General features: G+C 34.0%; 1 protein-coding gene across 4 annotated transcripts in view; it reads left to right on the top strand.

Annotated features, from left to right (window-relative positions):
• The window catches only part of KCNMA1 (potassium calcium-activated channel subfamily M alpha 1), a 413411-nt gene that overhangs the window by 252176 nt on the left and 139385 nt on the right, over nt 1–21850 (top strand). For all 4 annotated transcript variants that reach the window (XM_054382054.1, XM_054382052.1, XM_054382053.1 and 1 more), the window contains exons 7-11: nt 4427–4502; nt 6816–6986; nt 8667–8758; nt 19866–19976; nt 21330–21435. In XM_054382054.1, the coding sequence (XP_054238029.1) occupies nt 4427–4502; nt 6816–6986; nt 8667–8758; nt 19866–19976; nt 21330–21435 (556 nt within the window). The remainder of the gene's footprint in view (nt 1–4426; nt 4503–6815; nt 6987–8666; nt 8759–19865; nt 19977–21329; nt 21436–21850) is intronic.

The raw sequence follows: 21850 nt of genomic DNA, 5'->3' as shown, positions 1-21850 counted from the left end.
CTTTTGAATCCAACTTCCAATAATTACTGTAAATTCAGTTGCATGCTGAAATCCTATGCTCTCTTCACCAGTTGATGGTGCATGTATAAGGGTTTTATATGCAAGTAACTCCATTTACTTGCTGTATTAATTGTCAGTGATGGGGAAGTAGATCCTTGAGATTTGTAAGCCTCATGTTTACCTCATGATAAATAGCTGTTTCTTCAACACTTGAAACTAAACTCTCATACTATCTGTTGTCAGCTCTGTGACTATAAGGAATCCAGTTCTTGTCAAATAAAACAATTAAAAAAATGTACAGAGAAAAAGTAGACCAGTAGCTAAGAATACTACCGGTATGTTAAAAGAGAGTAATTTGTGCAGAAGCTTAGAATATTCGGTGAGTTTGCCTTTAACACACAGAACCACCTCACCAGAAGAAGTGACAATCAATGGAGAGCTCCCATAAACGGAAGGGATTTTGGATAAAGGCTAAAATCCCCCTCAGGAGTGGTGGATTTGTAAACTTCATAATGGAACTTTGCATTAATCACATTCAATGTATTTAGAGCTAGCTTCATCAATACTGACCTGTTCAAATTTAATTTCTCCTTGTTTAGAAATTTACTCCTTGCTTAGAAATCATCATCTCTGTGATTACTTATGTGAATGTCCAAATATCTGTAAACTTCAAATGTTGATATCAGAAAGCCTGTAAAGTTTTCTTACATGACTGTAAAGCTGACTCTGTCAATTTACTGAATTTACTCGACCCCAGCAGATCGTCACTAACACCATTTATTTGACTTAAATCTTGTCAGTGCCTTAAAAGATATCTTTATGTCTCTCCCTGTTCCTGATTTTGAAACAGAGATGTGTTGGCTCTATTTTGCATCTGAATTAACTTGAAATTAATTTAATAATTTGGTATACTGTCAATGTTCACAGAATGTCCTTTTTTTTTCAAATGGATGAGTCAAATTAACACATATTAACATAATATGTATTTTAGAAGAATTTAGATACACAAAACTAATTTGACCATCTGAGTGCCTTGGGTTTTTTATTATCTTGCAATAAAGAAAATTTAAAAGCAAAAAAATTAAAAACTCATTTATTACCTCAATGAGAAATTACCATATTTTCAGCATGCTCTTAAGTATCATCACAAAAAAGAACTATGGCTCTTGTGGTGGGTGTGCTTTTTCTGTTACAGTACTGAAATATGTTTTAATTGAGAGTTTCTCAATTAAAGAATGCTGATGACTTGTTAATGAAGAATCTTTAGTAAAATTTTGCAAGAATTAGAACGGTTAAACTACTAATCTCAGTTAATTTATTTTTAATTAAATAAAAACTGCTTTCCTAAATTTAAGCAGTGATTTCAGTTACATACAGTGGTCTTAAACTGTTATTATTACTATAAACTCCAACACTGTATTGTATGGTTTTGACTAGCTACTGCAACATTGTTTGGCTCAGGGGTGGGTTAAAAAACATAGAATAAAGATATTTTAGCATTTCTTCCAAGCTGCTTTTAAGAATGTAACAACATTTTCAATGTAATATTTTGTTTGTGAGCATGAAGACAAAAGGTTAATGTTAAGGCTTGAACTATTGAACTGAGATAGCAAATTCAGTATATTGTTATTATCTGAAATAATAGTAGAGGAAAAAAATACACTTTTTGTTATTTAAAAATTTTGGCAAAAGATTATGTTTATATGAAAAAATAGGAACTAAATCAACTAGAGGCATTTCAGGGTGCATGGCATTAATGACAAGTAACGACTGAGGAGAAACTGATAGGCTATAAATGGCACTACTGTGTTTTTAATATTTAGTGTAATCAGAGAAGAAATTATGTCCTCCTTTTCCTCTCACCCAGTAAAGAAAAGATTTTATTCTAACCTATACATTAGAATTACTCCTGGAATTAGTGACTGAGATATGAGGATTAATGGAGCATATATTTTTTATACAATGGGTAGAAAGGCCATTCCAAACACTGGAATCCAAAGGAAGAGGCAAAACAATGCAAAAATAGAGGCAGTGAGGAGACTAGCAAAGTAATGTGGGAAAATTAATGTAATTATTAAAATATCTGAAAAAGTCTTAATTATGTTTGAAAACAATCAATAAGACAAAACTTTACAATGTCATATTAAAAGACTGTACCCTGCCAATTTGAAATTAAATGTATTTTTGTCAGTGTTAGGTTTTTTTTTGTTCCTGTGTTTGGTGAAAGAAAAGAAATTGTGTGGTGTTCAGTCAAAAATTTCCTTCACTGTTCTCTGATATTTCAACAAAGCTATCAACAAAACTACAGAGGCTTAAGCAGGGCTCACAGTAAGGGATTTTGTACAGATGTTGGAAAGAGCTTAAAGAGGAGGAAAAATTTTGGAGCTAATCCTTCATCTATATTTAGACTCTGATGGAAACAGAGTATTTCATAGAGGAGAGAGAAGATACAATGTTTAATAGATCTGCAAAAACTGTGCAAAACATATCATGTAAATACTTATTCTTAACGGCTGTATTGCAGTAATATGTGGAGACTGACACGTTCTTGTAACAGGAGCCTCTCCTGTTCTAAGATCAGGTGGATGATGCTTAGCCTTTCATAATGGAACTTTGCATCAGCATGACTTCTGTGATTTCGTTTACTATACGAACCTATTGGTTAGGGTCCTTTGCTGTCATTGAATGTTATCATCAACAAAATATGAACCTTAATCAACCAAACATTAAGAAAGAGAGAAATAGAGAAGATGTGTTGATGTAGGTGAATGTTAATTATTTGCAAAACTACTGGTATATTATCTTATTTTTGAGTGCAGTATTCATTATAGTATCTGTCATATTACCCAATCATATTTCTCTTGTAAGACCCACAGATGCCCACTTTGCTAACTGTAACTCTTAAAAATATTTTTAATGGATCTGGTCTTATTAATTTTTCAGGCTATTTTTTTTCTCAACTTTATTTAGAAAAAATGCATTTTTATTCCTCCTTAAAGTAAATGTAAGCAGAAATATTAATTAATTCTACTGCAAAAATACTACTGCTCACAGTGATAGTGATAGCACCACATCCAGGTATCTTTTGAATACCTCCGGTGATGGTAACTCCACCCCTGCCCTGGGCAGCCTGTTCCAATGCTTGATAACCACTTCTATGAAAAATGTTTTGCTAATACCGAGCCTGAACCTCTCTTGTCACAACTTGAGGCTATTTACTCTTGCTGTGTCATGTGTTGCATTATGGGAAGAGACCAACCTCCACCTCATACCAATGTGATTTGAAGTAGTTGTAGAGGGTGATGAGGTCTCCTGTCACCCTTCTCTTCTGAAAACTAGGCAACCTCATTCCTTCACCCACTCCTCTATTCAAGATGTCTTTTCAAGACCCTTCGCCAACTTAGTTGCTCTTCTTAGGGCACACTCCAGCATCTCAATGTCCTGTTTGTTGTGAAGGGCCCAAAACTGAACACAGCACACCGTTTGGACTAAACAAGAGTTTGCAAAATTTGGCTAGTGGGTATATATATACATATTTAAAAATATGAAATGTATTTAAAAATTGAATGCAAAGTATTAAATACTCTGTCTTCATAGGAATTTCCACTAAGAAGTCCATAGGACTTCATGTGCACAGAATAACACAGAAATTACTTAGGACTTTACACAAGAACTGTAAAATGTCTAAGTTATTTAATTTGGGAATTTTTTTTTTCCATAAAAGCAGTATGGCTTTTACAGTATGGTTTTTACACACTATGGCTGTGATAATTCAGTAATTGTTTGCAGTAGCTGTAGGAAAATAGTCTTGCCATGTGGTCATACCTGCAACTGTTAATATGTAGCGAGTATGCAACAAGAACAACTTCTTGTGATTAATTTTTAAAGCCTCCGCAGGTTTGAGGTCAAAGCACAATGAATATAGAAGAATCATAAAAAAATGAAACAATCTTTTAAAATTAGTGGGTTTTGTGTTCAGCAGCCATTGGTAATTGGCATTGCTCGGTTTAATTCATTGGACCTGCAAGTATGTATGCTAGAATATTTACATGTTACTAATTGCTGAAGTGTATAGTAATAAAAAATACTGAGAGATTATTTGTGAAAAGCATTATTTATTTCTATTTATTTGTGAGCATAGGTGTAGCTAAGGTTTCTATTTCTCTTACTGCTCTCAAATGCATTGGGATTATCCTTTCAAGCTATGTATGAAATGCAATCTCTGCCAAGACAAAACAATACATATTTTGCATAGGCTTTTGATTAATTTTTGTTTTTAGGGAGCCTGCTTCTCTTCATAAATTGTCATCAAACTCTTTCACTCTGAAGTATGCATTCGTATTCAGCTACATAATAAAAATGTGTGATGAATTCCAGTCTTAAGTTCTTGTTGCCAGAAATTAACCTGGGTTTTGTTTGCTTTCAGTAATTCCATCAAGCTAGTGAATCTGTGCTCTATATTTATCAGCACATGGCTGACAGCAGCTGGGTTCATACATTTGGTAAGTATATTTGAAAATACTTCATTGACTTTTCCTTATGGAACATCTGTTCTCTGAACTACTTTATTACCTGAAAATGCCATGCTCTGGATAATCCCATTACACAGGGTGCAATAAAAAAGACATCACATCTTCCCAAATTTTAGGCTTCTATTCAAAACTAATTCTGAATAGTAAGTAATACATCATTAACCTCAGTAATAAAATATGAACCCTTGGAACTATTGGAACTTCCAGACGGATTACAATGTACCAGTAGATGGCAATGTTTCCTAAACAACTGCCTGGAGTACTTCCTGGAAGGGGATGGCGGAGCCAAAGTTATACTGAGGTTCTGGGTAATCAATGGTTGTGCCAGAGGAAAGCAGTTCTGTTGTATTACCATGAGAAGTAACGGGGTTACTAACACTGTAGGTAAAAATTTTGTAGAGATTATTTCCTTCTTTTTTTTTTTTTTTTGGTGTGGGTTTCAGTTCACTAATAACATATTTTTATACTAGATTTTTATTCTGCACTTAACAATACCTAAAAAAAAAAACCAAACCCTAAGTTAGATAGTGTAAAAGTCCATATCAATTCATAAATGTGAATACACATATGTATGATAGGCATATGTCAGTTGTGTAGTTTTTACTGATTTATTTGGTAAATATGTTTGTTTTCCTTTAAGTACATTTTATGATCAACTTAGACTCAGGAAAATGTCACTCTGCTAGCAGTGATAACTTATTTAGGGATGATTTTGGACTGGTGGTGTAATTTAATGTTATTGATGTTAGTCCTGAGCAATTTCGTAGACTTTAGTTGAATTACCTTGTGCTGCATTCAGACATAAAAGATTACAATCAGAATGTTTATCTTCTTGTTATACCAGTCACTTGATTTTTCACTCCTATAAAGATGCATTGAAATTTTTTGTTTAATTTATGAAATACTTCTCCTTCATAGATAACCACATTTTTACAGTCCATTTGACAAATATCTCTTTCTCTATTTTTAAACAACAACAACAAAAAAGACATGCTAATTTTATTTTCTAAGGCTTGGATTGTGGTGGGTTTGGGTTGGTTGGTTTTGTTTGTTTTGTTTCGTTTTTCTTTTGGTGGTTGGTATCTTGCTTTTGTGGTGGTTTGACCCTGGCCTAGAGGCCAGATGCCCACCAAAGCCACTCTATCATTCTCCTTCTTAAATGGACAGGAGAGAGGGGGAAAATATAACAAAAGCCAGTAATAAGATAGAAGCAATTTAATAACAATAATAAGCAAAACCAATAGGCCACAGGGAAGCAAAAGCAGAGAGAGAGATGTTAGTCTCTACTGCCCATCAGCAGGATGATGGTCTGTCTTGGGAAGCAGGGCTCCCTAAGCTTGGTGGTTCCTTAGGAGGACAGATGCCATGGGTACATCCCCCACTTCCTTCTTTCACTTCGTTCTTATATCTGAGCTGACATCATATGGCATGGAGCACCCCTTTGGGCAGTCTGGGTCAGCTGGCTCAGCCATGTCCCTTCCCAAGATCTTGCCTGCCTCTCAGCGTGCTCTTGGGGCAGGGAAGTGTTGAAAAGACACAGCCTGGATACTTATCCAACAGTAGCCAAACCAGTGCTGTGTTACCAGTTACTGCTGCAAAACACAGCACTAGAAAGATGCCGTGAGGAGAATTAACTCCAGCTCAGCCAAACTCAATAGAGGATTTTTTTGTTGTTGTTGTTAGGTTTGGGATTTATTTTTTTTTTTAAATTAAACTTCTCTGTTCTTGCATAAGTTTCTGTATCTACTGTAGGAATCCTCAGCTTCAAACTTTCTACTGTGGAATAAATTTTAGAGGGTGTGCTCTTTTCCCACTGATAAATTTATAACTTTGTCACATACAGTAGCTGGCTTCTTGAAAAAGAAATAGTTATCACTGAATTTAGTGTGTCACTTATAGCTTTAATAACTACATAGTGCTTTAAGATAGAAGCAGTAATTATATTACAGCTAAGATTCACTCTTTAAAAGTTCCAAACAAGTTATAAAATGAATTTACCTAGCTGCATTAATAAGTTGTATTATTCAGTGGTGAATGGAAAAGATAATTCCCATAAATATTAAGAGTGGCAAGGCTATGTATTTTGGCAAAAGAACTGTAGTTCTATAATTGGGACAGGGTTAGATACTGTATTTGTTCAAAATAAATCATAGGAAAGTGTCCAGAGATTATGTTATATGCCAGATTTTTTAAATACATGCATATGCACAAACACATACATGAATAGAAAGAATTTGTGGTACAAGTCTACTAAGTAATCATATATTTTCTTGTATAATTTAGGTGGAGAACTCAGGGGATCCATGGGAAAATTTCCAAAATAATCAACCTCTGACATATTGGGAATGTGTTTATTTACTGATGGTTACAATGTCCACTGTTGGCTATGGAGATGTTTATGCAAAAACAACCCTTGGGCGCCTTTTCATGGTCTTCTTCATCCTTGGGGGATTGGTAAAAACTTTTTCATTATTATTAATAATAATTATTATTATTCCAGTTACCTTCATACTTGATTCTATGTAGCTCAATGCTGTAATTAAAAAATAGTATCTGGATTCATGAATTAAAATTAATTATAAAATATTTATATGTGTTTAATGCACCTTAGTTGATTTGTTGTTATCTTGCCTAGATAAATATTTTGGCAGAGCTTGTGAAATTAGTCCGATTTAGTCAAGTCAGAATTATTCTAATCCATTTAAATGAGTAATGCATGTGAATACATCAAGTGCTTTAATACTTCAACATATAACGTTATTTGTAATGTCGTACATTTAGTGACTGACTGTAGTGCATTTTATGGAGGCTGCTATTGATACTTAAAGGCACTTTGCGGTTTCAGATGTCCTACCCATCCTTCTGTGTTCCTTCCCAGAATTCCAACAAACACTGTGGCTTTGGACTGCCTTAAAGAGCAGCTTGCCTGATCAAAATGATGGCAAACTGCATTCTTTTTAATTTCAAACATCCTTTCATGTCATGTAGGCATGATTTCAACTCACAATTTATCATGTGGCCATAACCAGTGTCCTTTTCTGTCACCAAATTCTAGTGTCCTTTGTCATTTCTACCTAGCACAAAAGTTACTAATTGCTTTATGTCAACTTTTGTATTATTTATCGGTGTTTGTAACGTTGTAGGACCTGTGGTAATGTTAGTCTCTAAACCAGCAGGGTTTATTTTAATACTTACACTGTGCAAGGTAAGTGCTTTATAGATGACTGCCGGTATATATCAAGCTCATACATATGTATAGTGTTACTTCACTCTCATATATTGATTTCCCGTATACATACATCTTCCAGAGGTGGTATGTATATCATTAATGTTATGAATGCTATATTTGAGGCACATGGAGATGCATATATATGACTGTATATATATGAGCATAAATATATGCATTCTCATATATGTTTATTTACATATGAAGACTAAGACAATGTCAACTGGCAGTAGCTCTTTGATGTATCCAGCCACAAGGAAGATGTTTGTTGGACAAAACATGGCAGAATATTTTTTATTTTCTCCTCAAAACCTTTTTTTTTTTTTTTTCCTATTGCATGTTGTTCTAGTCCTTTTAAAAACAGAAACTTTTGGAAAAAATATTTTTTGGGGTGGGGGAGGTGACTATTTTTGTTTCTTTACTGGGGGTATAACCCCCTGATTCCATCTTGTTTTTGTCTTATTTTGAATCCTAGTAAAGTGTGGGGGGGATGACTCTGTCTTTTAAAACACAAATGCAACAGTAATGATAACATCTGTGTTTGTTTTTTATAGTTTGGATAGGTTTTTTACCCTCCCCTCTATAAGAAGAATTAGACTTTATTTTATGATTAGATACCAGTTTGAATTATTTTTGTTCTTGTTTTGTTTGCCTATTTTTCCTTTTTGACCATTTTCTTAATTTATAAGGTGTGTACCTTCTCCAAGATGAACTTTTCCATTGACGTCTCTTGTTTTGGTTGATAACAACTTTTACATTTTTAAAATTTTCTTTTTAAACAACTTCATGGATCTAAATCTTTTGAATTTTCAGATCTTAAAGATACGTATCTTCTGAAAATATTCATCATCCCCCTTTCTTTGGCCTCTCTTTTTAGTCTTTTCTTCTGTCTCCTATCTTCTTCTTAGGCCATGTTTGCCAGCTACGTCCCTGAAATCATAGAGTTAATAGGAAACCGCAAGAAATATGGTGGTTCCTATAGTGCGGTTAGTGGAAGAAAGTAAGTATCCCAAGAGGCTCTGCTGCCTCTGCTGCAGTAGAACACTCTCTGCATGCCATTTTCTTTTTTTTTTTTTTTTTTTTTTTTGTGTTTTTGTTCCATGCATGTAGGCAATGTTTGCTCGCTACGTGCCAGAAATTGCTGCTCTCATCCTTAATCGGAAGAAATACGGCGGGACTTTTAACTCAACCCGAGGCAGAAAGTAAGTCAAAAAAGACCAGGTGTGGTTGTGTGACTTTGAAGAGTCCCTGCAGGTGGTAACAGCTGACTCACAGCTTTATAAGACTGTATTCCTTGACTTCAGATGTTACCACTGAAAAATTGTCACACTATAATTAGAGACCTGGGCTATGCTATGGTACAAGTCACAACATTTTGTCCCTACTTCAGGAGAACTTGGCTACCACTAACACAACACTGATATGTCTTGTAGAAAATGCTGCTATTGAGTATGCAGTTAGCTTCTGGAACAAGGATGACTTACTGCTTCATAGTTTGGGGCATCAGACTATCATGTGGTCATCTCTTAGTTAAATGACAATGATCATTCAAATGATTTTCAAAGAACTCAGTTCAGAAAACTTGGGTTTACTGGAGTGCAAAATACGAGATTTATGTTGGTCAGGTTATTCTGTTAGAGTGACTATGTCAGAATTCTGCTTCTTCTCATTGTTCAAACAGCAGATACACATCTCATACAGCTCCTTTTGACTTCATAGAAATGCTGCAAATACTTGTTATTTTATAGTCGTTGACCAGGGATTTTAAAGTTATTCTCTTCCACACACGATGGAAAACTCATCCTAAGAAGGGGAAGTAGTAGCCTTAGTATCGATACAGTAAGGGAAAAAGACTATTGTGAAAAACACTGGTTTTACCTGGTAGGAAGAGTTCAATTTTATTGAACCATATTAGCTCATTACGTTTCTGTTGAAAGCGTGCTTGGTTTTTTGAGCAAGCTTAAACCAGCTCTTTCTGGCATTCTCATTATCTAGACCTGCAGGGATACATCCTTTAATAAACTACTTGATGATATAGCAATTTCTCCTCTATATCACCTTTAGCCTTGCCATCTTTTGTTTCATTACATATCATTGTGACATTCACTGGCAGAGATATATTTGCCCTAAAAGACTGGTCATATAGAATCCTTTACATATAACATAAAGATGCTACTTCAAGGAACACATCTAATTAATTATCCCTCTCCTGACTTTACAAATACATGATTTTACTTTATTGATTTTAAGTCATTACCTGTGAATCATTTTATAAATGTGGGTTATGGCTTTATCAAGTCTGGGGAGCAGAACGACTATAAATGTCCCACAGAGCTATAATTCTGGAGTACCATTTTACATCACTGGGTAGACAAATAAAAGTTTTTTCTGTAGATACAACATATTATATTGTATGTGCAGTAATATTCCAGCAATTAGATGACACAATTGAAAACGTCAATACTTTCCTTTTTTTGAGATATTCTTAAATACCTACATTTTTTCTGTAAACACTAATATTGGAAACTTGCATCATAATTCACTTCCCTAGATTTTTAAAAAGCCTTAATATATTTCTCAGACGGAGTAGTATTATTAATTCCCCTAAATGTTTATTTGTGACAGAGGCCTACTCAGTTTCGTATTGTATATATACTTGATTTCTGAAAAACAAACCCTTTTCAAACAGAACATACACCTCTGTTTTTCAGGCTCCAAAGGAGTTATAGCAGAGGGAAATAGAGAGAAAAACTGTTTTACATACACAGTTGTAGTTTCCTCCCTTCTCCATTGTCACTAGTACCCAGCATTGCTCAGTCATCTCTGAATTTGGACCTGATCTTTAGTCAGAACCTCACACCCTGAAAAGCTCAATTCCAGATCAGAGGCTTCTGCTAGCTTCGGGGCTTGCTTCATTTTATTTTTTTTACCTTTTGTTTTCATCTTTATTTATACCTGCTATCTGTTTGGTTTTAGCTCACTGTTGTCAGGGCTTTCTCTGCTCATCTCTACTTGCCCATTTAACTTGTCATTTGAAACTCATCTCTCTCATCAGCATAGAAGCTGTTTGAGTTATTTTATGTATTGTTTTCTGCTTCAGTTATTCATTGCTAAGTAGTTTAAAGATGTCCTTTACTCATGTGGGTCTAAGCTTGGGAACTGCACAGTGAAAAAATATTAGCACCCCATGTTTGATGTTGCTTTTGCAGTCAGTAGAACAAGATTAATGAGATGTTATGTTTGGCCAAATTTTTTTTTTTTTCATTCATAATTCCATGTTTAGATAATGAATTGTCAGAACCAATGTTTTCCTTTACTTGGGATATGGACATGTGGTAGTAATTAGTAATATAAGGTCTTTAGTTGAGCAACTAAGCATAGATTCTGGCAGCAAATGTAATGAGAAATTACAGTTGTTCTATTCCTAACATCACAAAGTTCCCAGATAAAATTAAATACATGTACAAATTAAAACAACGAAATTGAAAGAATTGTTGAAAGATGTAGTTTCATTTTTTAAAATAACAAATGTGTACAGTTTTTAACTTTTTCCAGAATAGATAAATATATGGAATATGCTTTGTAGCATTTATATATAGATGTGTTTATGCATGTTGCCTCATGAACTATGTCTGTGGAATTACATGCTTCTGTATGATGATCAAACATTTAGGTGGGAAGTTAAAATTAACGTGATTATCTTTTAAGAATTACACTACAGCAGTACTAAGTCTTTGTATAGAATTTTAACTTCTGAAATATCTGGAATTCATAAGAATTATTTCTACAAACTACTTACTAAAGAAGATATAACCAACATGCCATCAAATTCAGTCTTGCATTTCATTTTGCTTTCCAGCCAACGGAGTCCTTAAAGAGCTCATAAACTTTAGAGGAAACATTTTGCACAATAAGGAAGCTTACTTCTCTCATAGAAGAGACATACAGATTCAGAATTTGGAATAGAAGTAGTTTATAGGTGGAATTGCCAATGGTTAGATTTACTAGATACTAGGTAGTATTGTTACAAAAGTAATGGGGAATTTTTAATTTCAGATGTAATCTATGGTCTCTGCTTTGCAACATATTCCTGTAATGAGATTTCTAAACTCTTACAGAATGCAAAACAGGAATTTGATTTTATAGGATTTTTTAATTAAGTTTCACCAAATGACTATATTCATGTTTATATATGTATACACCAAAATACATACAAATAAACCTATACAAAATGTGAATGAGACCAAACACACACATTAAATGATCAGCAGGGCAATGACTTTGGCACAATCACAACCTAGTGCAAAAAAAAAAAAAGTTACAAAAATGTAACAATCTTCTTCTTGAATTTCAAATGTATAAGCAATAAAATCTGCTCTATAGGTAATGAAAGTAGTGCTAAACAACTTTTGCTGCTGTTACAAATCACCTTATCAGAAGCCTAATGATTTTTACTATGTGCCTTGATACATTAGAGTCAGATGGTCAGTAAACAACAAAAAATGGCTTTCTTACATTAGTTATGCACAGAACAAAACCCAATTGCTTCTTGCAATGCAAATGATAAAGCCATAAAAAAATTTTCCTGAAGAAAACAGAAACTGAAAATGAAATTTTCATCAACAGCTAAATTTAATTGTGCAAAGTGCACCTTCAGTTTTTCTAAAAATCAGGATATAATAATTCTGTTTAAATGTGTAACGTAGTTGAATGGAGAAAGAAAAACCCATACCTTTTATTACAGTATTATAAAAATTCTATACACTTCGATTTAGAAAATAATATATAATTATATATATAATCAGAGGAATTGTGATGCTTTTTTGTTTGCTTGAGCTTTTTCATCAGTTAAGAGCTGAAATGGTATGTACCTTGAGTATTAATGACATTTTCTCTTAGGCATTAGCTAGTTCCCTACACCCTATCTATGTTTAGCTCATTTCTTCTTTAAACTTTCAATTTGACTTCCTCTGTTTGGGCTCTTCCTGTAACCCATCTGTAGAACCTATCTATAGTGTTAATATTCAAGGGATCATTTTAAAGTGGTATTTTTAACTTGAAGTAACACAGGAGGATGAAAAGTTATCTGCCACTGTTACCACCATAGCTTGTAGACTATCGTTTATTTTAGGATATAGCAGTAAACCTACAGATTATTTCATGCATGTGTACCTCTGGAAGGCTGGCAGAGGCAGTGACCACTTTGGGTTTGGATGATTTTCTGAATCACTCCAACTAACCTCTTAACTATGAAATTCAGGCAATAAGTCTTATGAGACAGGATTTTTCTTCCAGAAATTTTTCGGTTTGAATGCATAGAATTCTGCTGTTGTACACTTTTTGTGATATTTGCAAGTTACACATTCAGTCTTAGACAAAACAGGGCTTAGAATGTCATCTATGTTATAACTTTCTTTAAGCAAAAAATCCCCCAACAACAACCAGGGTTTGTTTTGTTTATAAAGTTTACACAGGTCAGATCTGAGATTTAGTTAAATATCTGGATTTGTTTTACCTATTTTAATTTATAATTAACTTTTATTCTGTGTTTACTAATTGAGAATCGTTCTTGCTTGGTTGTTTCATTTCTGTATTCACATGTTCATGTGATCAGACTGGATTTTAATTCTGTTGAAATTTCCAATTGAAAACATTAGCTTACTGTAAATCAGCCTGCACAAAGCTTTGCAAAACATATGGGAAGAACAATTGTAAACTGCTGGCCTGAAAGAGGGATTGTATAACTTAATGATTTTTTTCAGTATTTACATTGAATTATTGACTCTAAATTCCATGTGTTGTTATTTTTCCCCTTTGTGCAAACTCCTATCAAATCCAATGGAAATTCTTCGGGAGCAGCAAGCAGAACACAGCTTTACATTAATAGATATTGGCAGAAGGAGAGATGATTTATTATTTTATATACATGTATGTGTATATACAAACTACTTATACTATACTAAACTGTTAAATTTTTAAAATGTTTGCTCAACACAATCCAGAGGCATTACTGTAGCTAATGTATAGGATTCAAAACTGTGTTTTAATTAAATCACATTTCTTTACACTAAAAGCTATTAAAAACTCTTGTTTCTCTTCTGTCATGATCTGCTCTGCTTCCCAGAGATTTCTTCATATTTCTTATATTTACAAGCCATAAATTAGCAAATCATCAACATATCATCAGAAACAATCATCTGGTAGAGATTCCTTCCAGAAGGAAACATGGGATTCAGTAACTAGACTTCACAGGGAAAAATAAAAACTGTGGACAGATAGATATGATAAACAGAAAGACAAACAGATAATTTAAGTTGACAGGCCATCTTGGACTCATTAGATGTTTGAAGTTGATTAAAATTAGAAGAAAAAAAAATTAAGACTTATCCAACTAGTTTGGCAAAGGTCCATTTGCTGCAGTAATGAGAGGCATAGCTCCAGTGACAGTGACATATATTATTATATTAAATAATTCAATACAATATATGAGATTATTTTCCAGTGGGATGAGAATGTAGTAAGAGAATGTGACATGGATTGCATTATGGTTCCCGAGGTGTCTCTATTTCTCATCTGCTAACCATTCTCCAAATGAAGTCTCACTTAATGATAAAGAAAATCTGAAGAGTGTTAGACTGACAGAGCTGATAGGACAACTTTTTTTACCTTTTTTTTTTTTTAATTTTGCATTCACATTAAACTATATCCATTCTTATGAAAACAAGAAAGGAAATGTGGGAGGTGACATATTATGACTTAAAAAGAAAAGTGTATTCCATGTCTCAAATTACATTCCATTCGTACAACAACACATTTCTACAACACCACAATACATTTCTAATTTAAATTATAAGAATTTCAATTCTTCACTCTGAAGAATTTTTCTTCACTCTGCCTAAGCTTTAAAGAAACTTTTTTTTGGCATCAAAAGAGCAGTTGTTGCTGTCCAAATTTTGACCCAGGAAATATTGAATCTGCTTTATAAATCTGCTGATCTAAAGTATTCTGCAAAAATATATAGGCTATGACTTTAAGTGGGGACATTCCAGGCAGTGCATTATGAGAAGGCAGAACTGGTGAATGGATCAGTAAGTTTTAGTAAATTATCATAGAATCACAGAATCTTAGAGGCTGGAATGGACCTCAAAAGATCATCTAGTCCAACCCTCCTGCCAGAGCAGGATCACCTATACCAGGTCACACAGGAACGCATCCAACTACACAACTCCCCTGGGCAGCCTGTTACAGTGAAAAAAAATTTCCTCATGTTTACATGGAACTTCCTATGCCTCAACTTCCACCTGTTGCCCCTTGTTCTGTCATCAGGCATCACTGAGAAGAGCCTGACTCCATCCTTCCTTGAGGAGAACAAGTTGAACGTTACAAGAACCTGCTTACTTCAGCCATTGCAGTCTGCTACTGGCAAAACATTTAGATAGTCAATAGATGAAGGCACGATCAGAACATTAAGCAAAAAGACCATAAAGAGATTTGTGCATATGTATTTGATATAAATATTATAGTTTTATACAGACATCTGGTTCAATATGCATCACACTTCATTTATTTACTTGACAAGTGAACACCATGTATTCAACAGCATGCTGCAGAGAATTTTGTGTTTATTACCTTTGATTTATTATGACACACTAGTTAGAGTGAGTTTTTTCAAGTTCTTTATACTCATTCCAATAAAATGGATATAATTTCTTTCCAAATAAACAGATATGCCTTTCGTATTGCGTCCTCTGAAGGAAGAACCATGCAAAGATAACTTTTTGAAGAATTCTATTCACAATGAATCTGTTTTCATTTACATGGATTAAGTGTATGTTATAACATGTCAGAATTCTAGATGTTTTAGTTTTTGCTTATTTCATCTTTTTTTCTTTGTGAAACTGTTTGCATCTGTGGTAGCTTTGGACCATTTGTCACCATTTTTGTTGACTTTATAAGAAGCTAGTGTATTTGTAGCAAATATATCATTATGCCAATACTTGAATGGGAAAAATAATAGGTGCTATAGGGAAAAATAATAGGTGCTATAGAGAATTTCAGTTGTGCAGCTTCACAGGTAAAATCAACTGTGTAGAACTGAATTGGTTTTTCATCTTTGGTCACTAATTTTGAGAATGATAAGTAGGAATGTGAGAGAATGAATTAGTCTGGCTTTATTGGTTGATAGAATATGGGTCTGGATAAGCTTTTGATTCAGTAAAGGAATTTTGTTTTTGCAGCATCACTATCATATAATTGGGATTTCCATTGGTACATTAAACCTGTTTCACCTCTGATACATGATACCAATGACACCTAACGGCGACCTTAATTCTACTGAATACTTGTCAGCAAGAAAAATGTCTTAATTCCTGAATTGTGGTTTTTAATATTGTAAAGGAATTTCTAAATTCTTTTATAAAGAATGAAAACAATCAAAAAACTAAACAAACCAACAAACCATAAAAAACCCCAAAAAACTAATCATAATAATTTTACTTTTTGAGATTTTTAATAAACAAAAGCTTTGTGCAGATTGTTGACCCAAAAGTATTAATACAATATTTTCCTACCAACCAACTCTAGCTCAAAGCTAAAGATACCCAATCTGGTGATTTTACTTCTCAGTACATGGAAAAAAATGGATTGTATGTGGGAAGGGATTGGTTATTAGAACAAACAGAGGAAGTTATAAATCTTCAAATCATATACAGGGCAAATTGGAACAATATAAACTCTCCAGATTTTCTTAAGCAATGTACCTAATAACTCTCTCTGGGCAAGTAGGAAATCTGTTTGCAATTTCTTCTGCTTCTGAGCAAAAATATAATGTATATTAAAAGAAGATTTTTTTTTTTTTTGAGGGGGGAGTGGTAGTTTTCAACCAAAAATTAATGCAAGTATCTTATAAAAAAATTACTGTTTGAAAATCAGGAGTTTTTATTGCAGTCACTGGTCCAGACACTGTTTTGTACTATTTAAGAACAGCAAAGAGAACTGATCAGATCAGATCAGAGAACAGTCCCAGATCAGAGTGCTAAAATGAAAATATGGCACAGATGCCTTGTGGCACTTTCAAAAGAATCAGTCCTGATGCAAGAGTATGTGACAGCCAAATGGTTTATTTTCACTGGAGCAGGTTGCTGTGAAACCCTACTGAATGAAAATCATAATAGGACTGAATACCAAAGGCATCTACTTCTACTGGGATTTTTTTGCAGTAGATAATCTGTGGAGATCTTTTCCTACCTTAATTACCTTGTAATCTTTTTTTCCTATGACAATTTCTTCTGCAGCACAGTAATTTGGGTTGCAGACTCTCTCTGGCTTGTAGTTTTCTCTTCAGTTTATCCATACTTTTAAAATGTTGACTCTAATTAATGACAAAAAACCCATATGAAGTGAAATCTCCTAGCAATGAAGTAAATTGTCAGCACAGGAATCCAGTGTAGCATTCAAGAAGAGATTGTGCTAAAGCCAACAGTCAGGATCTGTACAAGAAGAAATTATTTCTATTATTAAAATTAATTAAAAATCATTCACATCATCTGAGCAAATTGAAAAGTTTAATTTCTTAATTGGTAATAGATGGAAGCATTTGATGAAAATACTACCCATAGTTTCAAATTGCTCTTCTTAGAAAGGAATACAAAAGAGTATTTTTAGTTGTTATTTACAATTTTCTTGAGCTTCTGTGGGTTTTGGTGCTGGATGGCTTTACACTCAGGAAGAGTGCTGAATACCACTGAACAGCTAGAACGTCCTAATATATTACTCTAACATAGTCTACCAAACGCAGCGTCTTCAGAATTTAGATCTAGTAAAGCACAAAGTTTTAAAAATCCCTTTAGAATCTGAACTACCTTAGATTTTTTTTCATTTACATTGATCTGTTGTGTGGTGAATCATCCTTTTGGTGAGGAGTGTGTCTCAGTGCTTGAAATCGTATCTTACCCTTTTCTGTCGAAGGTTATTTTCTTGACCTATCTGTGAGTGTAATAACGCATAGGAACCCAGTGTTGGCAGCTCAGGAAATTGACTGCTAGTGAAACTGAGCAAGAGAGCTTCAGAAGGGGGTAGAACAGACATGATTTTATCCAGTACAGAGGTTACTCCAGACTCTGTCAAGCTGCAAATATCCTTGGGGCAACCTCTTAACGACCTCTTACACCAAAAAAGAAGGAACTAACATGTTTCATATTTTGTTTTCTGACATTTATACTGACCACCTCATAAACCAGGAAATCTTTAACTTGGGGATTTTTGTATTTTTAAGTGTTTACAGTCCCAAGAACTCATTGCTCTATACACTTACTATGCAAATCTAAAATCTCACTAAAGCCAAAGCAGACACTCTGGATAGCTACTTTAGTAATGAATGTTCATACTATTGACTCCTATGTCTGTAAAATCCAGCATGCTCAGAGTCTCATATAAACATATTCTCTGTCTGTTAAAACGAATTAAACTGCTGATATTTTTGATTGCTGTTATTTCTAAAATTACACCTGAGTCCCAGTGATGTCAGCAAGAACTCTGTCAAAAAGAGTTGTGTGAGTTTATCGTATCTCAGAATAAAGCTTTGAAACTCTGTGCTATGCTATTTAAAAAGTGGTAATAGTAAACCAATGTCATAAGGTATGCTGGACTGGTACAATATTTTATTGTGATCTGCTTTTCTAGTCCTCATCTGAACCACTGCAAAATTAACTGTACATGGTGGTGATATTATTCACTGCATAATGCATATTATTGATTTATTATTTGTTCTGCATAATTATCCCTTTTCCAATGAATTCTGTGCACTTTTCAAATGCATTTCATCAAGCATCAAATTATGAAATAAGAACAGACTCTTATAATAGCCCATTACATAAGTAATCATTGCTACCACCTATTATTTGTTTCCAGCCAATGAAATTTCTGTTATTCAGTTTTCATAGAACAATTATCAAGTAGGTGAAACATGGATGGTCTACTTCTTGGAATAACTGTACTTCACATTTGGCCATTTGAGTGCCAAATAAATTTGTGAAATTGTGTATTTGTAGCGTTTGTGCATAGATTATATGACAAATTAAATTTACTTGCTGTTAGAGCTGGATGTGTCTCCATCTCCTCTTTCTGACTTCTAAGAGCAATGTGGTTATTGGTTAATGGTTATCAAAAATGGTTATCAAAATCATCATCTATCTTAAACTCTTGACAGTAGTGAAAGCTGGGGTTGAGTTTATACCATGAAGACAGTTATGAGACAATGTAGAATATTCTAATCACAAAATTTTGGACTTTGCTTTACAATAATAAAGGAGGCAAGACCCCTTAAGGCAGGAAGGGTGCAATATCCTAGGCCTTCTCTTCAGCCTTTCAGAGTTTAAGATGTAGAATTGACAAATGTGTGCCTAGGCATATACTGTGCTTCCATCTTACACGGTCAGATACATCTGGTAATAGAAATGTAGAGCAATAAAAACAATAACGATGTCATAGGCTATGCAGACTTTGATTATTTATTTTTTTTAATCAGTCTGTTGCATGATGCAATAGTGATTTTTTAATTGTAAAGTTCTCTCATTGTAGGAGTTATGATAGGAAAAAGATTTCTTTTTTTGCAGATTTTGGCCTTGATTGGCAAGCTTTCTACTGTCTTTGTTGGCATAAGTGACTAGTTCGAACCATGATAAGATATGGAATCATATTAGGGAGATTTGCTGTCTTATTATGTCATAACTCAAGAATTTAAACAGTAAATTCCAGTAGAGGAGGAAAGATGTGAAGAAAGATGTGTAAAATAAAGAAACATGACTTGGAAAGAGTCTGGTTAATAGTGTATAAACATAGATATATATAAATTATGCTACTTATTGTTAAATGTGTGATATAACTTGGCCAAATGTTTTGTTAATCGTAGCAGTCTTTGCAGGTGTGTATGTATTTGCAGTTGCAAAGCACCCATTGGAACTGATGTTTTCACTCTCTGACTTCATGGAATAGGATCTAGACAAGACTAATGCTCTTTTTTGGCCAATAAATTACTATTTCCTTCTCTGCTCTCTTGCTTGCTTATTTTACCCTTTTTTGCGAGATTAACTCTTATTTTTCTGTAACAGGCACATAGTTGTCTGTGGTCATATAACACTTGAAAGTGTGTCCAACTTCCTGAAGGACTTTCTGCACAAGGATAGGGATGATGTCAACGTAGAAATCGTCTTTCTGCATAAGTGAGTAATCTTTCAAGATTAGTTTTATATAAAACTCATTAAATGAAGCTGTATCTTTTTTGAGAAGACAGAGGATCTTTCAAGGTCCAAATAACTGAAAAATTAATTACTTTGTTAACAATGTGTTTTGAGAAAACAGTTGTTTTCTGCAATTTTTTTATAAACCATTGCTAAGTACAGGTGTTTAAAGCAGAGTTCAGACCCAAATGTCACAGTTGTGAGGTAGATACCTAAACACGGAGTTGAAATGGAAATAGAATGATGAAATGAATAATATTAATAAATATATGTGATAGTTTTCTCTAATGGCAAATATTTCTAGTGACATTTTCTACCGAAAATTTTGAAATCATTAAATTTATTGGAAAATGCTGTGTCCTATGAATGCATGCTATCTGAAAATACATTTTGACCTTTGATTCATTAGGAGAAATTACTTTTTTCATATTGTAAGATATTTATCTAAAGAAAAAAATTAGGTGCAGAATTTGTTTTAATATAGAGGAGACACATCACAGGTATTGTGAAGGTATAGTGTTGCAATAATTAGTACTAAGGATCAGTAGCACTTACACAATGATTTTATTTAGTCCTTTCAAACTGAACTACAGATAATATTTTCAAGGAACTTGCATGCTTTCTTCGTTTCTCTAAGAAACAGCAAGAACTGACTGTGAGAGGAAAGTGGAGATCTACATTTCCAGAGTGGAAATACATGGTGATAGTAATCAGGAAAGTGCATATGTACATGAAGGGAGTTTAGCAGCTGGCTCCTTGTTTGTGCCTGCTTTCTTTGGTACCTTCATAGACAAATGTTTGTGTGCATCTCTCCTTTTCTTATTAAATTTAGCGTTTAATATCTTTTTATTTCTAGCAAAATGAAATGAGGCAGAAAGTCATAGCATAATTGTTTAATTGTAGCTCATATAGGCCCTAGAGTCCATATAGGGTTTGTTTTCTGGCTTTTAGTTAGTTTGCATTGATCTCTCTTATTTGAAGCAATCAACTGCCTTGAGAATGGTGGGGACATGCAGAGGATGACTGTCTTACTAGACAATTTATGTGAAGAATGCTGTGTAAGGATATTTTCAGATATTTGCAACAATTGTTCTGGGTTCAATTCTGTGAGAAACTGACACATGATGAGTGTGCAGTGGCAAAATGAAGTGAGTTAGGAGCCCTCTAGACAGAAGTAAGGAAGTGAAAGCAGTATAGTATTTGTATTTTAAGCACTGAAGGCTGTTTTCACACCACAATAAAAGCACCGGCAGAAATCTGAACACCTAAAATCTCTCAATTAAGGAAATGGGGCAGATATGGAAACTGACTTCTTATTTGCTCTTGTGTCTACAGTATCTCCCCTAACCTTGAGCTGGAAGCTCTTTTTAAACGACACTTCACTCAGGTGGAATTTTATCAGGGTTCAGTCCTTAATCCCCATGACCTGGCGAGAGTGAAGGTAACAGCTATATTATTCTGTTGTCCTGTTAATTGAGTTTTGGTTTTTTTTTTTAAAGTATTCATTGCATTATTTTGAAAAAAAAAAAAAAAACTAGTAAAGCTTTTCTTCATGTAACCCCAAAAGATTTTTTTCTATCTCTTAGCTTGCCTAATAAATAATATCTTTTTTTATAAACTCTTTTTAATAGAATCATAGAATTGTTAGGGTTGGAAGGGACCTCAAGGATCATCCAGTTCCACCCCCCCTGCCATGGGCAGGGACACCTCACACTTGATCAGGTTGCCCAGAGCCACATCCAGCCTGGCCTTAAAAACCTCCAGGGGTGGGGCCTCAACCACCTCCCTGGGCAACCTGTTCCAATGTCTCACCACCGTCATGATGTAAAACTTCTATCATCCAATCTGAATCTACC

The sequence above is a fragment of the Indicator indicator genome, chromosome 7, assembly GCF_027791375.1.
Source record: "Indicator indicator isolate 239-I01 chromosome 7, UM_Iind_1.1, whole genome shotgun sequence".
Lineage (NCBI taxonomy): Eukaryota > Metazoa > Chordata > Aves > Piciformes > Indicatoridae > Indicator > Indicator indicator.
The sequence above is the reverse complement of the archived record's forward strand: the minus strand, read 5'-3'. Positions and strand labels throughout refer to the sequence as shown.